This window comes from Coloeus monedula (assembly GCF_965178545.1).
Source record: "Coloeus monedula genome assembly, chromosome: Z".
NCBI lineage: Eukaryota > Metazoa > Chordata > Aves > Passeriformes > Corvidae > Coloeus > Coloeus monedula.
The window spans coordinates 38,964,080-38,991,964 of NC_138822.1; the positions used below are offsets into that span (position 1 = coordinate 38,964,080).

General features: G+C 39.3%; 1 protein-coding gene across 1 annotated transcript in view; it reads right to left on the minus strand.

Annotated features, from left to right (window-relative positions):
* Window positions 1–22,496, minus strand: part of FREM1 (FRAS1 related extracellular matrix 1) — a gene marked incomplete at both ends in the record, with an annotated part of 56,938 nt that extends 34,442 nt beyond the window's left edge. Inside the window, 16 exons of the mRNA XM_082301669.1 lie at window positions 1,052–1,249; window positions 2,907–3,159; window positions 3,531–3,624; window positions 4,411–4,619; window positions 5,165–5,332; window positions 6,344–6,434; window positions 7,586–7,782; window positions 8,355–8,497; window positions 9,155–9,499; window positions 11,061–11,192; window positions 13,040–13,148; window positions 14,544–14,867; window positions 15,533–15,729; window positions 16,237–16,532; window positions 17,076–17,170; window positions 22,266–22,496. Coding sequence (XP_082157795.1) covers window positions 1,052–1,249; window positions 2,907–3,159; window positions 3,531–3,624; window positions 4,411–4,619; window positions 5,165–5,332; window positions 6,344–6,434; window positions 7,586–7,782; window positions 8,355–8,497; window positions 9,155–9,499; window positions 11,061–11,192; window positions 13,040–13,148; window positions 14,544–14,867; window positions 15,533–15,729; window positions 16,237–16,532; window positions 17,076–17,170; window positions 22,266–22,496 — 3,082 coding nt within the window. The remainder of the gene's footprint in view (window positions 1–1,051; window positions 1,250–2,906; window positions 3,160–3,530; window positions 3,625–4,410; window positions 4,620–5,164; window positions 5,333–6,343; window positions 6,435–7,585; window positions 7,783–8,354; window positions 8,498–9,154; window positions 9,500–11,060; window positions 11,193–13,039; window positions 13,149–14,543; window positions 14,868–15,532; window positions 15,730–16,236; window positions 16,533–17,075; window positions 17,171–22,265) is intronic.
* Between the last annotated feature and the right edge of the window lie 5,389 nt (window positions 22,497–27,885).

A 27,885-nucleotide genomic window follows, 5' to 3' on the forward strand; every position in this document is an offset into this window, starting at 1 on the left:
CATCACAGAAGTAGAGAAGAAGGGAATAATGAAATTATTTTATTGGTAATTTATTAGGTAAGGTTTATATACTACTCAAAAACTGTTGTTACCTCTGTTTGTCAGAGCATTAATTACATAAGGGCTGTTAAGAATTGCTCATAATGAACAATTTTTCATGCATCACTGTTTAATTTCCCTGCTGGGACAATGTTTCATTTCCAGAACATTACTTGGGTGAGTGCCTGCAAATTACAAAACTACTTATACATAGACTTAAATATTCCCTGAGATACAGAACATGTACCTGATACTTAAAAACAAATGACATTGAAAGACACAAGCATGTGGAAAACATACTTTTAATATGTATACCACAGACCACATTGAAAGCCCAGGAAATCAATGGAAATTTCACACAATGGGCTGTACTTGGACTAGATGTACATTATCAACTCTATTTCCATTTTAACTGAGTTTTTTAGATCCTGAAGAGTACTTGAGAAAATGTGGCTTCACATCTATTAATGTATAGCCTTTGTCTTTATTTCCTAAAAGAATTAAATATAGGTAATATAGGTAGCAATGATTCTCTCCCTTCATGTAAGGCCCAAATTTCTGTTTTATGCTCTACACACAAAGGTAAATAAATATCTATATTTATCTTTATGCTTTTGAGCTGTATACACCTGACATCTGTTGGGCCATAAGTTCAGTTCAGGGACAAGATACTGATCACTTTTACCTAGACATAGCTTACATATGCAGCAATGGGCATGTAGAGATGGTGAGGAGCAGATCTGAGCACTCTCATCTATAACCACATGCTTTAAACATGCAGCTGAAGAGCAACAAGCTCAAACTTGCACTGGAACTTGGATTGGGTGTTTGCACTGTACTAGAAAAAGAAAATAAAATTGATGGAAATTCTGATCCAAAACTTTTCTGTGCTGATCTCAACTAAATATTTCTAATGATAAAAATCAAGCAACCAAAAAACCACTCTGGGTCTTTAGGCGCTACAGTACTGTGTAACCCACATTACACTGCTGTAGTGAGAGGAAGCTTTCACCAGTTGCAATTGATGGAGGCTGGTTGTCCACTGGAAGTACAGTGATGTTAAGGTCATAGAGGGGAAATGGATCATGACGTGAAACTGGAGGAGGAGGAGGTCCATCATAGCAGCAGTCTTTTGCATCTAGGCCAGCCTCACCATCAGAGACAATTAAGGTTAAGATCTCAATGGAAGGAGTCAGGCCAATCTCCCCACCTGGAAAAAAATACTGCAGTTCAGAAGAAGTGTTTTACCAAAACTTCCCAAAGACTAATTTTTATCCTGCAAGAACAGCCTTCAGTATCAAGTCTGAAGAAAAAGAAAGCAGCAGCAAAGTTACTGGAGTTCTTAATTCTGTCTGCTGAGGGTGCTGATTGGTTAGAGATGTGGTTTGTTGTATAATTAATTTTAACCATCTCACTTCTGTGCTATAATAAGACTGTGTAGAAAAGAGTGTTAGTATTGTTACAACAGTGATAATGTTATAATTGCAATGTTATGATATTACATTATATTGTAATAAAATGGCTAATAGTCCTCATGATTCTGTTCTTTGTGCACTAAGCTATGTAAAAAATGTATATTGTGTAGAAAAAGTGGTTTTTCTGCACTCCTTCTCAAGGAATGTAGGAAAATCTTTATTTTATTTGTATGTTCCTCTATGACAAATGGTGATATCCATGGTCTTCCAAAAGACAATTTTTTATACAGTAAGTAACGCATGTATTCCTATATGCTTCTTATCCTTACAAAATGGACTATAACAAGGGCTGTACTTTATTACTGTAAAGTATATTATGCTTGTGTGCAATCACATTTAAAATGGGGGCTGATATAGGGGTGGGAATGGCCACCCCTTGCAAGAAATATCTGTGACTCAGAGTATTCCAGCTGTCAGCACTTCTGGCAGCCTGTGGCTTGCACTGCTGCAAGATGTGTAGAAATTTGGGAATGAAAAACAGAAACACTACACCCTTGAAGGCAAAACTTCAATGCCACTGCAAAATATTGTCATTGAAATACAGTTTGTGATATCTTTAGGATGCAGAAGAAAAGTTTGTTGTAGGTAGCCACAATTAAGTACTTCCTTTTCAAATACCAGCTGTTCATTTTAGACAGTGCCAAGTTTGAAAATATCACATCTATTCTCCATGCTAACACAAAATTACAGAATAATTAAATAGAAAACCAGAACCTTTGGGGAAAGAAAAAGACTAAAGCCATCATTCAGAGATGTAGAAAGAGAACCCCTTTAATCCCAATGAAAGGATAAAATTAGGTTAGAAAGGGGGTTAAGCAGCCCTTGATTTCTCCCAGTAATTTAAAAAAAAAAAGGTACTAACAATAAAAAATAAAATAGTAAAACCACTAAATAACATCTTTTTAACATTGTGTTTCTCATGAAGAAAATCAGAACTTCCTTTATTTTGTGGTATGGAAAGACTGTGAACTGTCCTAGATATCCCCCTAGACTGGAAAGGCAAGCAAGAAGTACCAAAGGGTTTTTTACTTTCATGGAACACATAAAAATACTTTAGTTTATGCCTAACTTAATAATAATTTTGTCAAAAAGGCCCAAGTTATTTTTTCAGCAACAGTGAAGGAGTCCCTCCAGGATTCTGATACTTTCATGTACTTGTTTGAATACAATTTTCAGTTCAAGCAGGGATTTGGAGAACTTATTAAAACATTTGGTAGTTGTCTATCATCAGTTCTCTATTTTAAAGCCAGTTTATTTATTTCCCTAGTCGCAACATGTGCTTTGTCAGAAGTTCCTACTGGACTTCTGCAAAGGCGTGGATTCAGGTTGAGATTTTTTTACTAATACTTGTCTGACCACCTTCCAGTCGAATTCTCTCCTTAGCTCACTTACTAGTGTGCTTGTATGTGACTAAGCCAGCAATGACATCAGCTTGTGAGAAACGATCCACAGCAGCACCAGCTTTCCTCACTACCCCGTGGTAGGGCTGGCGGGCCAACACGAACATCAGTGCCATGTCATCGCTGTCCGCATCTGTGGCATGAATGTACTCCGAGGAGAGAACCACTTCTTCACCCTCTAGACAGTGAAGCACAGGAACAAGGCCTGTTTGCATAACAGGTAGCTCATCATTCACAGGCAACACCTAAGCAGAAAAATAATTTAAGATTTTCTTATTGTTCATTTCAGTGGAAGCCAGTTGTTTCAATACATTGCATTGCAGCTCAAACTAATAGAATGGTGCCAGGGTCAGAGTGCATTGAACTTTCTCTATGAGCAAAAAGAAACCAGCTGAATTAAAAATAAAAAGACATAAGTAAACCAAAGGAGATAATCATCGTTTTAGTACAAAGTGAAAGTCAAAATTCCTCTCAAATTTGCTACATGGACCTGAAATGGAAGGGGTTGAAATGGAAGCCTAATACATCCATTATCTTCCAGTTTCCAAGGTAATGCAAGCTTTGAACCTTTGCTTCTACACAGACAATTACTCTCAGAAACATGCAACACACTGACCTTGACCTGCAGGGTGAACTCTACAAAATGGATGCCATCTGTGGCTGCAAAGAAAACATCATCAGTGAGAGTCTCAGAGCCATCATGACGATATCTGTGAAAAAAGATGATAGAGCTACACAAATTTTTCACAGATAAAAAGAACCCATGCTTTCTGGTCATGCCCTACAATGTGTATCCCTCCCAGTACAAAAAGCCGCTCCCTGTGTAAGGGTGTCCACCTAACACTGCTGATTCTGGATCAGAGTTTCTCTAAAGGGCTTTTGGGGTCTCCTATGAGAAGAAAACCCCCAAGGTAAACCATTCATCAGTCAGCAAAAAGGTTTCCCTGAGGCTTTGTCATCTCTGTTGTGGCTGGTTGTGAGGTGTTTACCGAACATGTATGTCGTCGCTGTGGTAAGTGCCCACTTTCTAACAGATGGAAATAGAGCCAAGGAGCTCTAACTCTGCGTGTGTGTCGTGTCTTGTTCTTGACACAAATAAACAAGCAAAATTTTCATCTCTACATTTAATCAGTGTTAACAAAAAACTAACCAAGCTTAATAAACACACGACTTCCTTTAAAGAAAAAAGCTGGCCACCAGTGTCTTCTTCACAGGAACTGCACAGCTGCATCCAGAACTTGTCTCCTCACCAGCATGGGGCAACGCTTTACAGAGAAACCTACCTACAGGAGGCATGGCTGCTAACTCCCATTTCCTGGCCACACAGCTCATTTCATGGTGACATTGCACTCCCAAGGCTCAGCCAGCAATCCTAGAGCAGCTCTGCCAGAGCTATGGTGAACATTGCTAGCCTCTGCGCCCTGCACCACTTCAAGATTTAGCTCATTCAGCTGAGAGCCTAGCCCACCACAAAAGACAGCCACCACTCTTCTAACCTGGCTGCCAGGGTACGCAGGTCCTCATAGGAAAGCCTGTCACCTCCATTCATGGGAATGCCATCCAGCTCCACCACCCCATGCTGCGGCTGCCTCAGCAGGAGCAGGAAGAGATGCTCTCGTTTTGTGTCTGCGTCAGAGATGAGAATGTGTCCCTCTGTAACAGAGGTCATGCCACCCTCTTCCACTCTCAAATGGGTTGTCAAGACCTGCAGGAAGGAGAAATGCTGAGCTCTCTTTGCTGCTGCACCTCCAAACACACAGCAGACAGAGTTATTCCCATTTGCTCTGCTATAAGGATGTGTGACACGTTAAAAAACAAAATGCCGAAGGATATAATCTTTTCTGCTGTGTTAGAAAAACCTAAGGAAATTACCAACAATGGGCTATAATATGTGCATCCTAGTTCTCATCCCATTCATGGAGGCTTCTGACCTGCCTTATAGGCAGTAAGCAACACAAAATGTAGGGATGCAGTTTTGCTAACCAAGTTGCGACATACATGTTTTTGAACAGATACATAGATGCCAAAGTTAGTCCTCGGCTTACTTAGCACAAAAAAAATCGCATTGCACACTCACCAGACTTCACCTTCTACTTCAATCCCAGTGCAAGCCGTGTGCAAGGTGCTGAAACCCTGATCCCATGGAAAGTTCATTTTTTATCTCAGTAAAATCAAAATATTTTTCTGCATTTCTGTTTCTACTCAAAGCAATTTCCAAGTCCTTTTTTCTCACTTTCACCACCACCCTACCTCTGGGGCTTGGTTGTCCACAGGAAGAATTGTAATATTGAAGCAGATCCCATACAAAGTGCCTCCATGCTGATTGCTGACAGAAAAAATAAACTGGACTTGCTGAGGTTCAGGTCCGATGTCCTGCAGGGGTGGCATGTAAGCAATTTTCATATAGTTCACAGCATGCTGCAAAAAGAGAAGAGGGGTGCATGTAAGAGGAGATAATGGGGGTATCCATAATCCATGACATTGGGGACTTTTATCATCCCCTGTTTAGGTGTAATCCAGCCATCAAAATAAATTTCAGAAATTTTGCATGTACTCTTTAGCTACTAGACACACCTTGATTAAATGCATCTTTAGATACAAATTAGGTGAGTACAGGTTCAAATACTCAAACCTGTAGCAAAAAATATGGTTTATAAGTGATAATGGAGTTGATGGCCTGACCTTCTTGATGGATCCCTTTAAAAATGCTGGTCCAAGGACCTTTTCAAACTGTGACTTTAAAATAAACAATGCATGAAAGCTAACATCTCCCACAGCAGCTGAATTTCATCAATGTGAATAGTAACTGCATGTCCTGTGTTCCATGGTGAGGACAGGCCAGTGAAAGAAATATCAAAAATCTTGCATCCAGATATGCATATTAGGCACACATTTTAGAATATGTAGGTTCAGAGCTGTCATTATGGTACTGCAATGATCATCATGCAACTTTAACCATACAGCAGGATATTAAACAAGACGCTTTAGTAATACTTATTTGTCAAACTACAAAAGCATGAAAACGGAACTACAAAAAATCTGTTCCATCCTATTCCATCCTCTAGTACATCCACTGGTGGAGACACTGAGAAGAAGCAGGAAACTGTTCAAGGTCTCATTTCCACATTTTGTGTACTTTTTCCTTCCTCTTACATCATGTGAAGCCAAATTCATCCTACCCAAGCAACTGTAGCCCCTGCTGGTTTTAGGATAGATGTGTTTATATATTGCAAAACTGAAGCATGATAGAAATTTGTTATAAAACCTGGTACTGGAATACCAATTTTGAGTTTCGAGTTTCTTAAGCAGAGCTTGTGATAGTACTGCTCCTCAGTTTTCACCTCCTGTTTTCCTGTCAGATACAACTGTGCACTTGTAACTTTTGAAAATTGTTTAGAACTCATTGTGGTATCAGGTAACATGACAAACCTGAGTAAATGACTGCAGTGCAAGAGCAGCAGGATCCTTGACCAGTTTGGGGATGGTGTCCACCATAAACAGCTTCCCAGCATCTGAGTAGCTGCACAAAAATATGCATGTCACATCTTGGCTAGCAATACCAAAGAACAATAGCCATGTAGCTCAATCTTGCATTTCAAGTTAGCTTCACACTTTCAACTGCATTGAAAGGAAAAACATTTTCCTTTCTTCCATCCTTGTCACCCATTTAAGCATTACCACAGAAAACTGTCCAAACAAAATACTTTTCAGGATGATCATGAAAAATCACCTCATAACTTATAAGCAAGCTCTGGAATTGCTGCAAGTGTGTCTCCACACACCCCAGATACCATTTACACCACCTGCAAATCTAGTCCATCACATTCTTATTACTTGCACACCTGTGTTCATCTTTAAGTAGAAAAGTTAATTATTTCTAGTTTCATGCATCGTATAAACTCTGAAATTAACCAGTTTCCAGCCACCCAGCTTTCCAACAGCAGTAACAGGCAAACTGGGTAACCATGTGGCTATTTGACTGATTAGGGAAACAGCTTTCTCCCCCAGCTGCATACTGATCCTACGTTGCTTGAGGTCAAAATTGAGAGTGTTGATTGATCTTCAGCTTAAACCATACAATGTCTGGATTCAAAACTTTTCATTTAGCAAATTGTTGCTGATGGTCTAAAGAGATTACAGCACCAGTGATGTAAACTGCTATTATACCCATTCATTCCATACCTCCCTTGCTCCCACAGCCTGTTCTGCCTGTTTTCTGCTCTACAGCTTCCTAGTCTACAATCAGGAGTGCCTGATACATATTCTTGAAAAAGCTGCAGCATCTTCTCTTCTCAGTCTGGGGCAGGCACAGGTCAGCCTCATTCCAACAGTTAGGAGAGGTGCTGTGACTTGTACTTGAGGCTGGACAGGATCCCACAAGTCAGTGTAAAATCCAACAAAAGGAAAGAAAATATTTCACATGACTTCCCACTTATTATTCCTTGTTAAACTATGCATTACCTATTTTTTATTACTCTGTGTATTACTCTGTTGCTTCAGGCTCTAGCTTACCCTTAATCAACTGGAGAGCTGCACCCAGTTGTTGTCACCTGCACTGTCAACAAACAGATGAAGAACTTGAGGCACATGCATGTTACTGCCACTGAGGCTGCTCCTGTTACATGGGTTGTTCCCCTGTCCCACCTGAAAGGTATGTCAGGTTGCACCTACCCATGGGTGCAAGAGAAAAATGGGGCAGTGGTTACGGTGTATGTGAGCTCTCTGTCTTGCTCTTCCACATCTATGAAGTGGAGATGTTTCTTTGTTAGGTGAGAAATCTCAGTCTCCTTAACAACCAGGTGACGGGTCACTCCTGGAGCTTCTCTGGGTAGCTGATCATCCACAGGGATAATGTGAACCACCATCACCTGAGATTGGGGAGACAGTAGAATAGTCAGCCATTCCTCTCAGTAAGAGAGTGTCCCGGGTAGCTGTTCACCAACATGCACACAGAAGTAAGTGGATCACTGGAATATGAGATACAGGATGTGTCTGTCATGCTATACCATCAACACAAGAGTAATGGAGGTATATAACAGTTAAATGCAAAGCCTTTGAATCTCAGAGATTTCCCTTTAAATTAAATGCAAAATTAAATTCAGTATGTTGGACTTTTGTGTGAAAAAAATAATCTGTTCTCAGTTGACTTCAGGAGGGTTTTTTTAATTTGTTTGTGCTGTCTCCAAATACAATTTGTTTTCAACATTTCATTTTATAGTATAAGAAAAGGTCTTTTTGATGAACTTGTCTCTATTCAGCCAGGGAGTTACCTCATTGAAAACAAGAACAAGAAATAGCCCTGAAGAACACTGTTTGCGGTGGTGACTGCCATCAGAAAAAAATCTATGCCAGTTTTATTTGAAAGCCAGCCAGAACAGGTAAGATATCAACCATTTGAAGAAAAAATTCAGGAGACTGCAAAGATGTTTCTGTTTCATACCTGTGGCTCTGAGAAGTTTGGAGGGTCATGGCTATCACATAGCACAAACTCAAGGGAATCTTCAAATACTTCTCCTCCCAAATGATGATAATAAATTATTCCATTAAATAGATCCCTCTGAAGAAAACTGTTGACAGAATACCCTGTTGAATTGAAGAATACATCTTCCTTTGAACACTCCATGATTTTAATACTACACCAAAGTTATGCATTAGTTATGTGAGTAGCTGGGGAAGTATAATATCTTCTTTTTCACCCTAACTGGAGCAAATCCTTTGAAATGTTGTCTCACTGTCTTTCACATTCTGTGAAGATCACCAACTTCTTTTCTGTGTCACTTAAAAATCACTCAAAAAAAGAAGCAACACAGAAAACAGGCTGAAAGCCCTGTTCAGAAGTCAGAAGAGAATTTGCAGGACTAGCAGTCTCTGCAGCCTAGCACAGGAATTTCTGGGTTGTTACGTGGAAGGAGAGCTTTCTCATCACTTAGCATAATTAGCATCGTGTATTAGCTCTGAATTTGTCACAGATCCTTGCATCTAAACTAACTCCTGACTAGCCCAACATTTTTTCCAGAAAAAAGTACTGTAGGAAAATAGACTCAGAATGGAAGAATTACAGGAGAAATTGTGTACACAGGTACAGTTATCCTAGTGCAGAGATGAACATTAATTAGTGATGGGGTTTTACACTATAATGAAAGAAGTCCAAATTTGCCATTATTTCTGACTCTAACATTAAATGTATTTTTAAAAAGAGGGGACAAAGAAAAGTGTCCTTTTATGGATGTGTTCCATTACCTATCAAGTTTGGTCCTGGTTTCTTCATGATTTCTCCAGCCTGTGATGGCTTGGTAATATTGAATAGTATGTAATCATCACTGGAATCCATGTCAGAAGCATGAAGCATGGAGCCCTGAATCAGGATTGTCTGTCCCTCGTGAACTTCAATGACCACATTGCTGATCAGAAATGGAGGGCTGTCATCTTTAGGGAGGATATTTATTGGGAACTTATGGCGAATGCTGTGGGGGCCATCAAAAATTCTAAATACCACAAAATCCTTAGTAGAATCACTGTCATCATGATGGTAGTGAACAACTCCTGCGTGAATGTCAGAGACTGTGAACATGAATCCTTTCCCTCCTGTCAAAACAGTGGAAGAAAACACATCAAAAATGTATGGTTCAGCCCAGAAAGGAATCTTTGCTCTAATACAAAGATTATTGAGGGAGAGAAATGAGCAATGTATTTCTAACTAGAAAAATCAAATGTAACTTCACCTACCAAAAACAAGTTTGTTGGAGTTGAATCGTTAATAAGAATACAGAATTTGCAGCTGTGATAGCAGAGAAAATCCTCCAAATGTCATTAAAGGTAACTGGAGACATTAAGGATTTTTAGCTGCAGTAGTTTCCACTTTAATTTCAACCTCTACTTTCTTATCAGACCATTTTACACGCATTTTAAGCATCAAAGAAAATAGGCCTTATCATTAAAGCTCAGGATTTCACTGCAAGTAAAATATAATGATATGGCGATTTTGGTGTGTTGAGGTTATTGTCTGTAATAAGACAATTTTATACTTCTGCTTCACTAGAACTGTTATGCATACAGAGAAATATTCAGGCAAGGTACAGGATTCAAGAACAGCAAGCTGGCCCTAAAATGTATGATATCCCCAGGGCCACCAAGAAAAAAAGCCAGGCATTCCTCTAAGGTTTTACACAAAAAAGGCAATTGCCAAAAATTGTGGTGATATTTTCCTTGGCATGTACCTAAGCATACAGATAAAAGACAGTAAGGCGCAGTCAGTGGAGGTGAAATATCCACCTCTGGCTGCTGCATGGTAGTCTGAGAAACGCTCAAACTCAGTATGCAAGGGCAGGAGTGCCAGTGGGACATGGGCCCTGGCTGGCTGCACAGTCCCCTAACACTGTCTCTGGGGCTGAGTCCACCTAGCACTGCTGACACCACACAGTTCCTGTCTGCAGCTTTGCAGGAGGAGGATCTTTCAGACACTGGACTACTTGGCAGGGGTTTCCTGAATTTAAATTTACTTCTGAATAGTTTCTATGTTTGCTATATTCAAAACACTACCTTTCCCTTTTCTTTAAATAGTTGGTTTATGTCTTTAGGTTATGCATTTTACATGAACACATTCAACTGTCAAAAAACTCAGCATTGATGGTGGCAACATGTTCCCATCCTGCCAAGCTCAGAGTGACTTCCATTACACAACTTTTTTCCCAAGCACTGTGGCAACTCATGCGCTGCAGAGCAAAACTGGTAGTATTGATAATGCAGAAGTCTAATGAGTTGGAAGTCTAATTTAATTTCCACTTTTTGAAATAAACCTTAAAGCTGCCAGTAACAACCGTATCCAAATGTTGTCTGTATTTGCCAACAAATCAAAATCACTTGGCGTTCCTTAACATCTGCAAGCAAAAATGTAAGAACTGAAAACTTATTGACTGTGTTTCTGCTCATGCTGCTCAGTGAAAACATAGCTGATTTTTTTAAATTTCAGCTTTGGAATGTAAATGTACATTAAGAAAGTAAAGGTTTAAATACTGAATTTTTGAACATTCCTGTTTCAATACCCATGCTTAGCACGGTTGTAGCAGAAGGTGGTCAGCAGAGGGAGCAGAGCTGCTGTTTAATCACAGAGGAGATTTTTCCAGGCTCTGGAGCTGAAATGACCTACCTCTCACTGACAGCCGCCCATGCTGTAAGCCATCAACTGTGACCAAGCGAACATTTTGGATATCATCATTGTCTACTATTTGGAAGTGTTGCCATGTGATGGGTCGGGACTGCCCCTCTAGGAGGTTGAGGCCTGCAAAGAGCAGAAAGTTACATCACTGTCAGCATGCAATGCTTCCAAAGGTGTTTCCAACCAGGAAAAAAAACCCAGAATATTTAATTCTATCTACATATCTATGTGTGAAAGGCATTGCAGTAGAAGTTTAGATTGGATATTAAGAAAAATTTCTTCACTGAAAGGGTGATTTAGCTTTGGAACAAGATCCGCAGAGCAGTGGTGGTCACTATTTCTGGAAGTGTTCAAAAAACAAGTAGACATTGCACTTCATGATATATTTAGTAGGCATGGTGGTATTCAGATGAAGGTTGGACTTGAAAATTTTGGAGGTCTTTGTCAACGTTAATACTTCTATATTGTTATGATTCTGAGGCCACCTAAAAGGCTGATAACAGCTTCTGACATACTTGAATTAGTTCTCTGTCTTTAAGGAATCTTTTTCAGAGAAATAACCAATTCTGATGTAGAATACACCCAGTTTAGGTTGCTTCATGTGCAAGCTGCACATTATGCCCTGGGTGGGGGGGAGGAAATCTCTGGAGCTCCAGGTAAAAAACCATGAATGGGCATGGACCCTTTGTCTAAAAAAAAGGGCATGGGGTGTGGCTGGTCATACAGAGACTGCAGGACCTGATGTGCAACAAGAACAAATATCACCATTGGAACAAGTACACATAGACTATGGGGGTATAAAATTCAGGGATTCCTTTGTTCAGAGTCCCTCCCTGGCGACACCAAGTTTGAGCAGTTTTTGTGTTGCTGCACCACAGCTAAATCACATAAAGGAAACAGAGATCTAGGATTCCGATACGGGAAATCCAGATTGAGCAGTAACAGAAATTTGTCTGATAGTGTGCATGTGGTGAGCATAGGAAGACAAGCAGAACATCCATCATGTCACTGGAGCCACCTGCTGTGAAGGGGCTTCAGTCCCAGCAGTAAAATCTTGGGTGGTGCAAGTGTGGCTTACAGAGACAGGCATCTGAAAGGTCAGGCAGGAAAGTTGCCTTGACATCTGGTTTCCAGTTATCTGGTAATCTAATGAGGCACATTTCTGGAGTTTGCACCAACAGGAGCATTGAACTTGAAATCTCACAATGTCTGAAACTGGGCATTTAGCTTCTTTATTGAGTCTGCATTTAAAAATGTATGTTGATCTTCATGGCAGAAGACTGTGTTCCTTCATTTTACTCAGACAGCCATTTCAAGTGGGGTTTCTCTGGAAGACGTTAGGTACCTTCTTCTCAGCTCCTTTCCTTTTCTACTGTAGGGAAACTGCACTTTCCCTAATATTAACTTCTAGGCATATTTGATCTTAAACCTTTAAATATCAATGCACTCTAGATGAGAGACTCTGTTCCCTTTCCAGTGCAGGCATTATGAATCTGTTTGAATTAGCCTTAACCTTGTAAGGTTTCCAGGCTTTAAATGTCTGGTGGTATATCATGCCCTCTGTTCCTAGTTGTTCATTTTTGCACTTCCAACTTTAACAATACCAGCAAGACTTGGTCTTTCGCACATGCTACCCCACTATTCTTATTCCATCATATATTTGCCCTTAATATTTATATTTTTTTTATGTAGAGTTAATTCTACAAGGAAATGCTGTATAAATAAATCCCATTTTTCCTGTAACTCCATTTATTCTTTATTTTTCATTCCTGTTAAGTCATTAGATCCTTTTAAAGTTTTTGTAACATGTTCTCTCCAAAATGGAGATAGGGAAAAAATAGATTAATTCTCCTTCAGTTTAATGATGCTTAGACTCCAGGTGTAAATCTGAATTTTAGAGCTTTTTCAAATATGTCTGTCAAAATGTTATTAACTCTGAGGCAAAATAAACTGAGTATAAGAGATCTCACCTGTATTCCATGAAACCCGAGGGGCATTTGTATCTGTTGTTCTGATAGAAAGATGCACAGTGATTGGCAAACTCCTTTCAAAGTAGAAGTCATGAACCTCAAACTGTACCTGTTAAGAAAACAGATAAACTGCTTATTGAAAACTGGAAACCAAATGTAATTCAAAAAACATATAGTGCGTTCTCTTCTGAGAGATCTTACAGGCTTCTGATAATATGTTAATAAACAAAACTTGATTTAGCTTCTAAAAAGAGCCATGGAAGTTCTGCACAAAACAGAATATCTGCCTTCTTCACTCTTTGCAGTGAATTACATGAAACTTAGTTTGTAGTGTGTGGAATTTTCATTTTTGTTTGGAGTGCAGTTAACTCAGCAATTAATATAGAGCTATTTTTAACTAGTAATAATACAAAGAGAGGAGACATTTCCTGCTCTTTTAAGAGGTGTAGGACCAAAACCAGATATGATAGAAAATATATGCACTAGTATAGAAAAAACAAAATTTTTTAAAAATTGAACTCTTGAGTTGTCAGACTCCAGAACTGTCAAATTCTTGAACATGGACTCAAACAATGCTGAAAGCAGAACAGTGATGAGGCACTCTAGGAGCAGATGTTTTGGATGTCTGGTCCTCACACTACGGAAACAGGGAAAGGAGGCGCCTGTGACAGCCAAGAAAAAAAATGAGACAAGCCTTGTCAGGGTCAGATGCCAGTTACTGTTACTGTTGCTCTGCTTTCCAGGCAACCCTTTCCTCAGCTTACCTTGCTTTGGCTTTTTTTTCTTTGGTTTTATTACTTTAGTACCAACCATTTTGCTTTGATTGGAAAATTCCTTAACTATCTTATCAGACAGTTATTTCGTAACTCACTCAATAACCTGCAGACAGAAGCTTGATCTCATTCATCATTTGCATTACGCTTTCTGTGTTAGTGACATGCATTTATTATTCCCAGCAGGAACTGTTGGGAGTCCCTTTTTGTTACCTCTAAACCACCGTTATCACAGCAGGTAGGTTGTAAGGCCAAATAGCAATCCTGACCTTTAACTGGTCCATTTTTCTTGAGTTTAAATATGTCACCTCTGCACAGGTCACAGGGATCAGTAACATCATGCAGGGACAAAAGCTGTGTGGAAAAGGCACCACTGATCTTTCCAAAGGCTCTTGAGTAGATCTACAAGTACTGTTATTTCACTATTCCTCTAATTTTAAAAAAATCCAGTTTAGATAGTTCTCAGTCAGAGGGATTAAAAAGTTTTCAGTACAAAGAAATTCTTATGTAGTGAGCAATAAACATCTATTTTGTGTTAGATAGTTAAGCTGACATGTCATACGAGAAAGCGGTAAAAGATTTTAACTCTGCTCCTGTATTGCATATAGTTTTTAAAACCTTTTTCCTGAAAAATATCCATTACATATGGTTACATTTATTTCCATCTTACTTAAGGAGATGAAAAGCAGCAAATGCTCGCACTGTTATGAGTGAAAACATTGCACTGTTACCTCATAATTCCTCCTCTCTGTGTGGCTGTTATTTGGAGGCTGATAAGCAATGAGCATGTCACTGAGATCTTTCCAAGTGAAGGAGCCAACAGGTTTCGTGTGGTCAGATAGGTGAGTGATAAAGCCCTGTGGAGGTGGCTTGGTAATGTTGAATACAAGCAGGGACTTTGGAGTTTCATTGTCTTCAGCATCAATGGTTGTGGTTGTAATAGGGGTTAAAATAAATTGATCTACTTCCAGGGTGAACTTTGCCATTGGGGCAGCTTTGGGTGTTCGGTTGGGAACAGCACCTTTAATCTGAACAGGGAGCCATGCATACTCCGTCTACAACAGGAAAAAATGAGACAAATAAACAGGCAAGTAAAGCAAAAAAAAAAATTCTACTTCTTTTAGCTTCACATAGCAAATTGGGGTACATGTTAAAGCAATAATTATTTGGGAAAAAAAAAAACCTGAAACACTAATTAGAAAGTGCCTAAAGTAAATATTGAGACATAATTAATACGACTTTCAGGTTCACTGGTCTTATTTGTGTCCTTAATTTGGGACTGAAACAATTTACTTAATGTGATGTGAACTTAATAAATAACTTTATCTGACAGAAACATGCACAAGCCATTAATTATTATTAACTGAATATGTTCACAGAGCTCTTAACTTAATAATTACTGTATATGCTGAAGTCAGTGCAGACCATGCTGTATAAAAATTGTGAAGTTATGCCAGAATTAATTTTTCTCTCAGGCTAAACTACTTATGTTTGACAGTAATCAACCAGAGGTGTTTCTTTGTAGCCATAATGGTCTAATCATAGAGGCATGGAGATAATGCCTTCCATTTGCTTAGCTGGCAAAGTTCTAAGAACTGAAAAAACTTAAAGGATTCCTATCCCTCTTCAAATGTGAAATGGATAAAAAACAAAAAACCAACCAAACAAAAAAAAAGCACAGGATGACAATCAGATATTATAAACTTGCATTAAAATCTACCTTGTGCAGAGTTTTGCTTCTGCTATCTGAGAGATCCAACCTCACAGGAATATAATCAGTGTCAGGCGAGGGGGGGTCAAGGTGTCGATACTGAATGCCCATCCTCAGAAATTCATCACAGCTCATTTTTTTGTTGTTAATGACACCAAGTCCCAGTGTATAGCTCCCATTTCCGCGCTGTTGTCCCAGGCTGTGCTCTGTAACCCAGTAACAGCAATAGTGAAACAGTTACCACAGCAGAAACCAACACCGGGAACCTGCCCTGGTAGCTAAAGTAAACCTCAGAGAGAGACAGTGTGATGAGAAGTAGGGCTCCTTTCCTGACTTAATTTCTCCTACACGATTTTGTTTTCAAATTACATCTTCCAGCTCCATCCTCCCTTGGTATCTTGGCTAGGTGCTGCCTCCAACAACTACTTCTGCTGTTTCTACTGAGTCTTGGCACTCACAAAGCTGTCACATTGGTCCACATATCTAGAAGCCAGAAACAGAATCCAGTCAAGGAATTATTGACCAAGATCTGTGATCTGCATTGTGCCTCACAAAAATTTCATGTCCCTTTCACATCCATGACAGCTCAAGCTGTTCATTAAACTTCACATGACCCACTCTTACCCAGCACATCTGAAACAACCCACTGCTGCAGATTTCATCTGCTGGGTCTCTTTGAACATGCTAATACAAACAACTAAAGCGCATCATACTAGTGCCAGGGAAGAATGGCTGATCTCCACGAAACTGCTCTTGCTGCTCTTTCCTGGTGACAAGCTGGCCATGAGCAGGCAGGTGAGTTTCCGAAGAGATTATGGAAATGGTGCAATCCAGGTTTATCTTCCTGTCATAATCAAAGGTGAGGATGTTCTTGTCAATCACCCTGGACAGACCGTGGTATTCAGGGACCTCCAAAGCATGGGAACGCATTTTTATGATGTTACAGTCTGGCTCAAGTAACTGCACATGGAGGGTGAATGTTTCTACAAACGTTTCAGTTTCTGTAAACCTGCAAGTGACAGAAGAAAATTAGTTATGCTTCATCCTATCTTCGGTTGCTTTGTGATTTGGGTATTGTCCTCACCATCTAAACTGAATTACTTGAACCCCTTTCTCTCTTGTGTACTCAAGCCTTGAATTGCCATAATCTGCCCAAATCCCCATACTTGTAAGCAGGGTGTCTTTGTGAAGGAAGAGGTTCTTCGCTGTGTATATGTGAGAGTGTCTGTCCCTATCAGCAGGACAGCAAAGAATATGCAGTACTCTGAAAGTACAGCTGTCACTTCCCATAGCACAATGAAAAATCACTATTTTTCTGTAATAAGCAAGCAATACATAACACACATTAAATGGGCATTATCTGCAATACATGGTGAGAAATGTTTCTGTAAACAGATGGTCACTTGTTAACTAATGATGCAGCTACTGGAACTAAGTAGTTACAACATGTACAGCAGAACATGCTCTAACTGTAAAAAATGGACTGCTTGCTCTTCCTGAGGTCAGCTGGGCTCCTGGCAACAGTGAAGTGTGATCTCCTGCTGCTCCTTACCTGTACAGCCTGAGCATGACCATGTCTTCATCTAAAATTGGACATCCATTGTGGGTATATTTGACTTCATTAGGAAGGAAGTGACAGTCAAAAACCTACAAAGGAGACAGAATAGACTTGACACCACACTGCCAAGGGTATTAACTTCACAACATCTGTTCCACTTCTCTCTGAGTGCCTGGAATACATCAGACTGAGGAAATTTTTAATATGTAGTTCATTTCTACAAGTAGGTATTCACCTGTTCTGTAATCTCCCAGTAAGAATCAGAGCAGCCACTTAAACATGGGGCTGCTAGCACTCCACAATTAGAAGGGCAGAGGTCATATGTGATTGTTTCAGGCTGCCAAGTCCCTCCCCAGTACAACACATAGTTTGACCTCATCTTTACTGCAGCCTCTGGAGTTAAGGACACAGGTGTATCCAGCGGCACATACAACTGCAGTGGTGCTGAAAACACAGCAGGTCCAGCATTATAACATGAGATTTATTGACTTTTAAAGTTGCTCATGGCAATTGCTTGATCATATAGTAAATCTTGCTTTATGACTACTACAAATGGACTACAAAAATACGACCCAGCGAAATTTCTGTTAGAAACTTTGCTCAGATTTGTTAGCTCTTTTCTAGATCAGATGTCGTCTCTGCACCATACCAAGATCCAGCCCCAAAATCAGTATAATCCACTTCAAAAAAGCAATCTGTCCCATGATGTTCCCTATGTTGTCCCTACCAGCTAATTCAAAATAGACTAATACTTACAACACACCGGATACAGGTAAAATTTGTGAGTCTGTCCGGTCATAGTTTGACATCTAAGCCCGACATTTACTTCAGGCAGATTGATTTATTTAATGGTTGGTTGACTTGTGAAAGCAAGGCAATGAGGAAACATGTCTGACACAAAGAGAAAAAAGATTGCTTTGTAGAACTGTGATACACTCATTCTTTGGAAAAGGGATTTGGATTCTGGGGCATACAGTTTTCGTGTTCTCAAATACTGCAATTTGCAGGACTGGCAAATTATAATTCCCATGCAGTGGTGTTTTTTTACAGAAACAACATCTGAAAGCTCCTGGCATTGATAAGACTATGTCTATGTTATCCTTTTGATAAGAGGGAATGCCTACATAGTCCATGGAGGATGGAGGATACTCATGTTTTGTAATTAAAAGGCATGTTCTAGCCAGCAAGAAACCCAAATCATTGCGTTTCCTAAGCATTTTACTATGAATGTTAATGTAGTTTTCATTGTATTTTTTAGGAGCAGTATTCGCAAATCATTACATGGACTTTCACAGACTAAAGTGAAATCTGTTCAGCATTCACTAATAGACCTAAAGAGGCCATAACTAATAGTGATTAATATACTTATATGGCTGACTGACTAGCCACTTTTTTTTTTTTCCCAAAAAAGAAGAGGTAACTTTTTAATGACAGCAATTTTTTAACATATGACAAAAGAATCATGAAAATGAAGTGCCTTACTTGAATTGCCTTTGTTTCCCCAACCACTTTGGAGGATGCTGAAATGGCTGAGGGACTTCAGTGAGGTTCTAAAATGTTGACTAAAAGTGTAGCTCATAAAGAAAATTTTTAGATATTCTGACTTTCAGTGTAAAAAATATGTAATAATTTAATTCTAAATTAATTGTTATTGCATAGTTAACTGAAGCACCTCATGACCACTTTGTGGATTTATGCTAAAGGATAAAAGAACTACTGAACTTCATTTCTTTCTAGCCATTACACAGAACAGAACTTACATCTTTCTATAATGGAAGAACAGTTAGAGTTTCTCAGCTTCCATTACTAGTGAGAGGGTCCATTTCCTCTGAAGTTATTCTCAGATGCTCAAGCAATGTGATAATTATTCTATAGTCTTTGCAATTTTAAAATTTATTGCCTGCTTTTAACTTTCATCAAGAAGTTCATTGTGCAAAGTCTTTCCTTTTTTTTGCCTGTTTGTTTTTTAAATGATGAGTTAGTTGATTTTCAGACATATATACATGGATTAACCTCTTGGAATAATCTGTAAGATATAGTGTTATGGAAAATATGCTTGATTTTATTTGTTGGGACTGCTTAGAAAGGAAAGAAAAGAACAATTTGTGGAAAACAAAATTACTCTCATATGATGTAGGTTTTGACTATGTTGTGGCTGTTCTGTTGTGTATTATTTTCAAATGCCATAGAAATATGTGCTTTGCTTTTTTTCAAACAAAACCAACAAATATGTATTTTTCTTACTTAATGTCTCTTCTTTCTTAGTACAAACTAGCATAAAGGAACGTGATAGTTAACTAATCAATTGGATAGTCTTATGTGATATTCCACAAAAACAGAAAATAAAATTAAGTAGTTATGTGGTATGTTATCTTAAAGAAAAAAAAGTATATTATGTACAAAACCCACTTGTACTGTCGTTTCAGAAGCTTAATATTGTGCACTGAAAGTAAGATTCTTCACTGACATAAATCAGTGCAGATCCCTCAAAGTCAAGAGGATTTTGGTTACAGAATGGTGTTTTGGGGGACCATGTCAAAGGCTTTACAGAAGTCAAGATAAATGGCATCTGTAGCCCTTGCCTTGCCCACTGATGGAGTCACTCCACCACAGAAAGCCAATGGGTTGGTCAGGCAGGATTTGCCCTTGGTGAAACCATGCCAGATGTCTCAAATCACCTCGCTGTCCTCCTTGTGCCTTTGCACAGCTTCTAGGAGGATCTGTCCCATGATGTTCCCGGGCACAGAGGGCAGGCTGAGAGGTCAGTAATTCCCAGGAAAGATCCACCCTTTTTAAGGATGGGTACTGTATTTCCCTTTTTCCAGTCTGGAAACTGGGATTTCACCTGACCACCACAACTTTTCAAGCATCATGATATGTGAATTTCCAACTACATCAGCCAGTTCCCCCAGAACGCTGGGATGCATCTCACTGGGTCCAATCATATAAAATAATTTATGCCTTTATTTTTAAGACATCATTTGATCCACATCTTAATTGATAACAAGGGGATGGAAAATTTAGCACCTTTCTACAAAGGTTTGTTAACACTGACTGACAGTCAGTTTATATGTGTATTGAGACACAATCTGCTTTGCAAAAAGAAACATCTGGTTTATGTTTCCTGATACGTTTTCCTTTTGTATGAACAGGCAACTCTAATTGTCTATAAATTCACTGGGTGAGACAAAGGAAATCTAAATCTTTTTCTAATTAATGTTGAGTTTTGTTTTTTTCCACTTCAACTGCTTTTCAATTACAATTTGTAATTAAATTGTTATACATTCCTAGAACATTACTCACTTTAATGGTAGTAAACCAGATCATACCAGAGACATTTTCTGGCTGCAGAATTTTCTGTAGAAAGATCATGAGTGGCACAAGGAGATCTGGACTCTGGCACCTTTTTTCAGGAATGGTGAAAGCTCAAGCACCGCCTCTCTCCAGCCTGCTGCCCTAGGGCCACCTGCCCAGCAGAGCTCTTCTCTCTACATGAGTGCCTGCAGCTTCCATGAGCCACACTCAACTGCCTGGGCACACATTCATGGCCATAAAAGAACAGGTGCTTAACAGAAGCGGGGCTGGGAGAGGGGAAGTCATTTGGAAAACAAGGTGCAGTGAATGCACACCCCCCAGCATCTCTTGAAAAGGGCCTCTATGTGCTTGAAACATGTTGGGTTACACAGGACAAAACAGCTATTTCAAAATACCTGGGTCCTACTGCAGACAGAGGCTGAGGCAGAAACTGAAAGCAAAATCACCCCTCAGCCAGACAGATTGCCTGCAGAAGAGGTTTGCCAAAGGTTTCACATTTAATTCCCTCTTTTTCTCCTCTCCTTTAGACTGGATATTATGAAAAATTTCTTTACCAAAAGGTTGGTCAGGCATTAAAAGAGGTGTCCCAAGGAAGTGGTGGAATCACCATACCTGGAAACCTTCAAAAATTGTATATATGTAGGGCTTGGGTACATGGCTTAGTAGTGGACCTTGCAGTGCTGGGTTACTGGTTGGACTCAATGTTCTTGGAGGTCTTTCTAGCCTGAATGATTCTATGTTCATATGAATCAAGGACCTACCTATACTGGGGAAATAGAGGTGGGGTACTATGGTCAGTGTCCCTGTGCTGGCAGAAAACAAGCCCTGGGGCAGCTTCAGCAGATGCACCTACACTCCTTGGGGCCAGTCTATAGAGAAGATCACACATTGTCCTGTCCATCACCTCCTGTTTTCCCTGGCATGCCTCTGCTCCTTAGGGGTGCTGATTCAGCTGAAGTACTTGTCAGTGGTATGCAAAAATAATAGTGATGACCAAGACAGAGGTTTTGAAAAACCTTTTGATACTGGTGCTCCTTCACCTATATTCACAGAAGACACCAACATCCCCAGAGAGTAGGTTTAAAACTATATTCATACACAAACACACAGAAGTGTGTGCTGTGGCACAAACCAGAATTTTTCAAAAAGCCAAAACCTGCTTGGCTATGGTTCATTAAAACCATTCAACTTCTGTCTATAATATTACATCTGCATGACAACTACTTTCAACTCCTTCCTGCTATAACTCAGGTGGGGCGATTTCTAAAGCAGATGAGTAGCAGAATGGTAATATGTGAAATACATTTCATTATTCGTACAGGCTTGACATTTGAACAGAAAACAGGGGAGTTATAATGTATTTGCCATCTGCTAACAATTTGGCTGCTGCAGAGCAGAACAAACAATGGTGTGCACAATGTGCTTATTGTATGTGATTACTTTTTCTTAATTGCTCCTTAAGTAGTGGCTCCGTGACTAAAATGCAGAATGCTGTAGTGGGCTATGCATTACCCAAGGGGCACTGGTTACTCTCATGGGAGAAAAATAAGCAGCTGAGAGACTGGATGATATCTCCTAACTGAAAGTTTTGAAACTTGTGAAAGGAGACCCTTTCTTCACTTGTGAAAGGAGACGCTGACCAGACTCATTTCTGTGCACTCATGCTACTGAGCTCAGTTTTTGGATCTCAGGGCTGCAGTTCTCTACTAGCTGTCTTTTTAAGAAAAAGGCCGAATGCCACAGACCTTTCAGTTTCATGCCTTTTAGTTACTACCCAAAAGAAAAACAAAAATCAGTAAAGCAGCCCTTTTTAGTTTCTCCCAGACCTGCACACACCAACATTCAAGCAGCAAAACAGAGCCCAAATACCTGTGGAGTTAGTTTCCCAACCCTCTGTGTTATTGGCTCATTAATCACAACTTCTACTTTGCAGACATCTTTCTCTCTGGGTATGGAAAACTTGAGGTCTTCTTCTGACAGGAAGACAGACTGCCCCTTCATCACTTTAACCCCAAGGTTCAAACTAATAAAGGAGGAGCACACAGCTCTTAACATGACAGGCAGCAGTAGAAACAACCAGCTTTTCTCAATGGGCTTCATATTATAAGGGGGTGCCAGCCTTTTTCACCAGTAAAAAAATTTCTTAACAAAAGGAGTCTTCTTTCTCCACCAGCAGAGTTTCACCATATAACGAAGGCATTATTAGCCACAGGTAAAAATGTACGATATGTTTTCTATTAATAGGCCTTCTTGACTGAAATTTGGGCAGGACCCTTTCAAAATACACTTAGGTTTTTATAAAATTCACTGATCACGCCTGACAAAATGATGAATGTGTTCTCAGAGTCCTTTCAAGGTTTGTTAATCCTAGAAAAAAAAAGGAAAATTGCTATAAGGCATTGAGCAACTATAGGGATAAAAACAGAACAACAAACAGACACACAATAACTTCCATCATTCCTGACAATTGTAGTTCATTTCAAGCAGCAGCTTGACTTCACCTTTGAATGCTATTCAGTGTACACATGCTCAGACAATTAGGTATCTACCAATGAGAGTTCTCCCTCAACAGATCAGCTCTCCATGTGAATTCCAGGCACCTGTAGTCTGTATGCACATACAAACCCTTGCTGCGTAGGATCCTTTGTTACTGACCTTTTTAACTGCAGGACTGCATAGATATTAATAAAACAGTATGAGCTCCAAATAGTGTGAAAGTTCAAAGGTGCTCATTCAGATTAAATATACCAGAAAGTGAGATGAAGGGAAGGTGGCCTCCTGTTAAATCTGTTTTCTCTCTGCCATTGGAGGCATGAGAAAAAAAATCAACCTCTAGTTGAAAACACCTTTCCCATGCCTCTCTACTCTTCCTGTTACAGTAAGTAACTGTGCCAGTACAGCAGCATAGGAACATGTGATATGGCATGGCAAAGCTGTAATTTTTCTTAAAAAAAAAAACAACTGAGAAAAATTCAGTGACAATAAAGAAGAAGAGATAATACGGAAAATAAATTACACAAGTTTCTCATGTGCCTAGTTGCAGTTAATCCTCATCTTTCATGTTTATAACCTCATAAAGAAAGAATTTTTCTTCTGTCTTTAAACAAGCACTATTGAAATCCTTTTAAGAGCCTAATTTATACAATCCTCCGAAGTAACTGAATTTACAGCCCAAAGAATAGGAAGTGATATCGATTTAATAAAATTTGAGTCAATCGTAAGAGTTCCAAGACAGAAAAGTGTCAACATTCCTTTGGTTTATGTAAATTTTTAATGTCCTGACTACTTATTTGCCACAACCTTGCTACCAACAGTGAACTTTCCTGAAAGTGAATTATAAAACAAATCCTTGTATCTCTTTATTTTCTTTGTTGGTTTTAACAGGTAAGTGTTCCCTCCACTGTTTCCAGAAGAATGACCTTCTAAACAGCTTATAATGGAATGCACATCTCCACCCAGTTTTAAATTTCACTGGAAAACAACTGGCAGTTCAGAAATTCTGTCAAACTATTCACTTCTTAAAGTCAAACAAGACAGATCCACTCACTTCACCACAGATTTAAGGTTGAGTACTTTGAGAGTCACATACATGTAAACTTGGATGTATGTTGACTATGTAATCTGGGACATAAAATTTAAGTCTAGTTTTCTAAGTATTTATCTGAAAGTCTTTCCATTTTGGTTTAGAATATTGAAGACATACCTGTCTGAAGAAAATCTGAGAGAAAATGTAGAATTCTAGCCAGTGGAAAAGGCATGAAATCCATGGTTGAATATTCAATAAGAAAATAATGCGAAATTTTAGATTCAGTCTAGGACCTGGCAAAGTGCTAAGAAGCAGTTAATGACTCTGACGCACAGACCCCATGGTTTACCTCTCATGACAGTGCCAGTAACTGTCTGCTCCATAACAGCAGGCTGAGGCATAGATTTATGGTTCAAAATAGCTTTATTCACAGGCATTTTCTTACAGGACAACTCATCAGAAATTATGACATTAAAGCCCAGATAGTTTTTACTTTCTCTACTCCCACATAGATAGCTATCACAAAACCATGTGATAGGTGTGAGATAGCCTCATCACCAGCTGGGGAATGGCACTCATGCAGAGATGTCTGCATCTTGACTCTGTTACAACCCAGGTTCATCTATTTCTTGTGCCTGCCCTGTAAATCCCAGCATTGAGTGAAGCTTTAAACCTCAGGTGCAGGTACAGGTTTCTGTGCTCCCGTTCCTTACCCTGCATCAAAAACAGAAAGTCTACAAGAACACAGTCTACAAGAGGAATCAGGACCATTTTGATCAATTTCATGGTGAGTGTATGAGACATTCTCTGCTACAAATTTGGTCCTGTTGTCACTGTATATTACAGTCTTGCTTTGGCTACTTTAACATCCAGACACAGCTCCTGTATCACTATGTATGTGTTTGTCCCATGTGTTCCAGCCACTGGACTCTACTTGGATGCTGTAGGACTCTCTCCTTAGGTGGCCAAGTGAAGATCTTGGGAAGTATAAGCTCACTTTCTCAATCACTTATCCAATCACAACAAAATGAAATGGCAAGGGGTCCTTTCAGCACATAATGACAATAAAAATGAGAAGGTTTTGGGGTGAGTGCCATGATACTAACGCCCTCCCTATTTGTAAAGAAGGTCATTGCTTCAGTGAAGTCATGTGTGTGCTACATGGTACTTATGCTAATTGACGGAGACAGTATGCTGCTCTTCAGCAGATATACAACTGCTAGTGATGCCACTGTCACTTTTTGTGGCTGCTTTGGACTTCCTTACTTCTCTGCCCTTAATATCACAGCTGAACCTGATTCACCCCTGCTAATCCTTGGCATGCCACCTGTGTATCCAAAATGGACATCCAACTAAGGCACTGTTTAATTCCAAATGCACCAAAATATTTCAGGTATATTTAGTGGTCTAATGAAATAATGGTATTCATTAACAACACAGAAGGAGAATCAGTATTGCAAAATTAAGCTGTTTTCTCATCAACTTTCTAAGGGTCTGTCTATATGCCAAAACACCTGAAACAACTCCAAGTGCACTGGGTGAATGCAAGCCCACAGAAAGGTACCGGGTTTGGTCCCAGAAGCAAAACAGTCATGTCAGTTCAGGGATATATCATATACTAGCTGTTATTCCTCAGTGGGGATGAAGCACATGATGTATGAGGAGAGGCAGACACAGCTGGATTTGTTCAGCCTGGAAAAGAGAGGCCTTGTTGCTTATTTTTAGACTTCTAACAGAAGAGTGCCTGGAGCACGGGGAGAGACATGCAAACCCATTAAAACAGCAACAAGGGAAATTCACATTAATTATTAGAAAAGAAGAAAAAAAAAAGATATCACAAACATAGGCAGTGGAACGGGTTTCATGGAGTCCTCTCAGATATATTTAATAAACTAATCAGGGCCTGAGTTGCTTGATGTAACTTTGAAGCCAGGCTTGCCATAAAACAGGCTTTCCTTGGAGAAAGAGGTGGGAGGAGCTACCTTCAGAGGTCCTTCTTGCCCAAAATCATGTGCTGACTCTAAGCTGAAAAGACAGAACCATCTGACTGCCAGGATCTAGGTTAATTACCTGGTGTATTTTTGCAAAATACTGCATTATACCCTGCCAACTGTCCAGTAATTCCCCTGAGATCCAATAAACCCATACTGGTATCTAAAATGTGGTAATGAATAAAGAGACCTACTTTCCTGTATAGATTGGCCAAGCTGACTCTGAGATTTGAAAGCCTGGAAAATAAATCCTGAAGATGTGCCGAAGGCATTGGACAAGGGACACATGGCAACAGTGCTCTAAGGAGCTACTCATCTGCTGGCAGCTCCTGCCCACTCTGGGGAGAAGGCAGGGGGAGAAGGGGCCTCTGAGGAGGCAGTGAATGTGACTCTGTAGAGTTGACAGAGGGACATACCAGACTGGGGACAGTGTAAAGGAGGGTTTCTGTGAACTTTAGATGTGGTTTGTTAAAAATTTCCTCCGAGTGACAGAACTAGTTTTCCCTCAGGGCTGCTGGTGCACATGTGGGAAATGATGCAATGGTTAATTACAAACATTAACGACTAGTGAGTGTGATTCTGAGGAGAGCTAAATTGATGTAAGTAAAAGATTAATCCAAGTTGTTTAGATAGCTATCTACCAACACAATAAAACCTGAAACAGCACCAATAAGTCTCAGCTTTAATACCTAAAACTTGACTGAAGAACCTGTAATCACTAGTGAGCTTGAGCCAAGTCTCAATGACACCAAAAGCCTTCACTCGGATCTGGATGAGACTTCAAGAGTTTCTCTGTATGTGACAAAATCTCTGGTTGCCTGGGATATTTCCCTGAACAGATGGATCAAAACTGCCCTACTCTTTTGCAAAGCTGGAAGGAGAAAATGGAGAATGATTGTTGTGGGTTGGAAGCTGGATTGATTTGTTTTAATGAATACCAGAAAAAGTTTGCAAGAAACAGAAGGAAGAGACAAATTTTTTTGAGGATGGGTTTAAAGAAAACAAGTAAGAGCTTTCCATGATTTCTAGGAAAGGAGATGAATATTATTACAGCAATTAAAATCTAGCCCAGGGCTATGAAAGGATCATGAGCTATTAAATTAGGACATTGTCACTTCAGAATGTGCTCTTAACACATGCAACCCTTGGACTGTTTGTTATTTTATGGTTTCGTTCCATGCACTACAAACAAGGATTACAGGTTACCAAGAAGCTAAGTATTTGGCAAAATATTTCCTGAGTTAAGGAATGGCAGATAACACCCTGTATGCAGTTACACCTCGGACATACGTCAACAGAAAAGATGCATTTTGCCTGAGGTAAAGTACAATCCTGAGTTAGCTGAGATTATGACTAGTAGAATTCTCTAACTAGCAAAAAAGTAACTTGCAAAATCCCCTTTTAATAACTGTTTGAAGACACAGTGTATAATTATCTGCAGAATGTGTTGGAATGTCTCAGCACAACACAGTGACAGCAACTTATCTCTAAAAGGTGATAGTTCCAGACAAATATATAGAAATCAGCAGGAAATGTAAAAAAAAAAAAAAAAAAACCTTTGTAAGCACATATGTGTTAAGGAACACACATTAACTTCTATGCATACATTGACTAATAAATATCTGCCTAATTCAGATGAACTGAGTCAGCAGTCTGAACATAAATGAAAATGTAAAAATGCTGGCAGATCCCTACTGCAAAATAAGTGTACAATTTTAAAACATGCATTTAAAAAACAAGTCATCCCAGTTACATGAAATATATCCTTTTTAAATACTTACTAGTATCAAAAGTTTTTACCATATTCTTCAGTGCTTTTTATCACATTTCTTCTAGTGTGTCTCACTAATAAGACAGTTCTAAGCAAAGAAATCTTATTTAGTTCTTCCAAGCTTTTATAAAAGCTAAAGCCACAAAGTTTTATTAGATCTGATGGAAAAAAGCCAGCATAGTTGAGAAATCTATATCTACT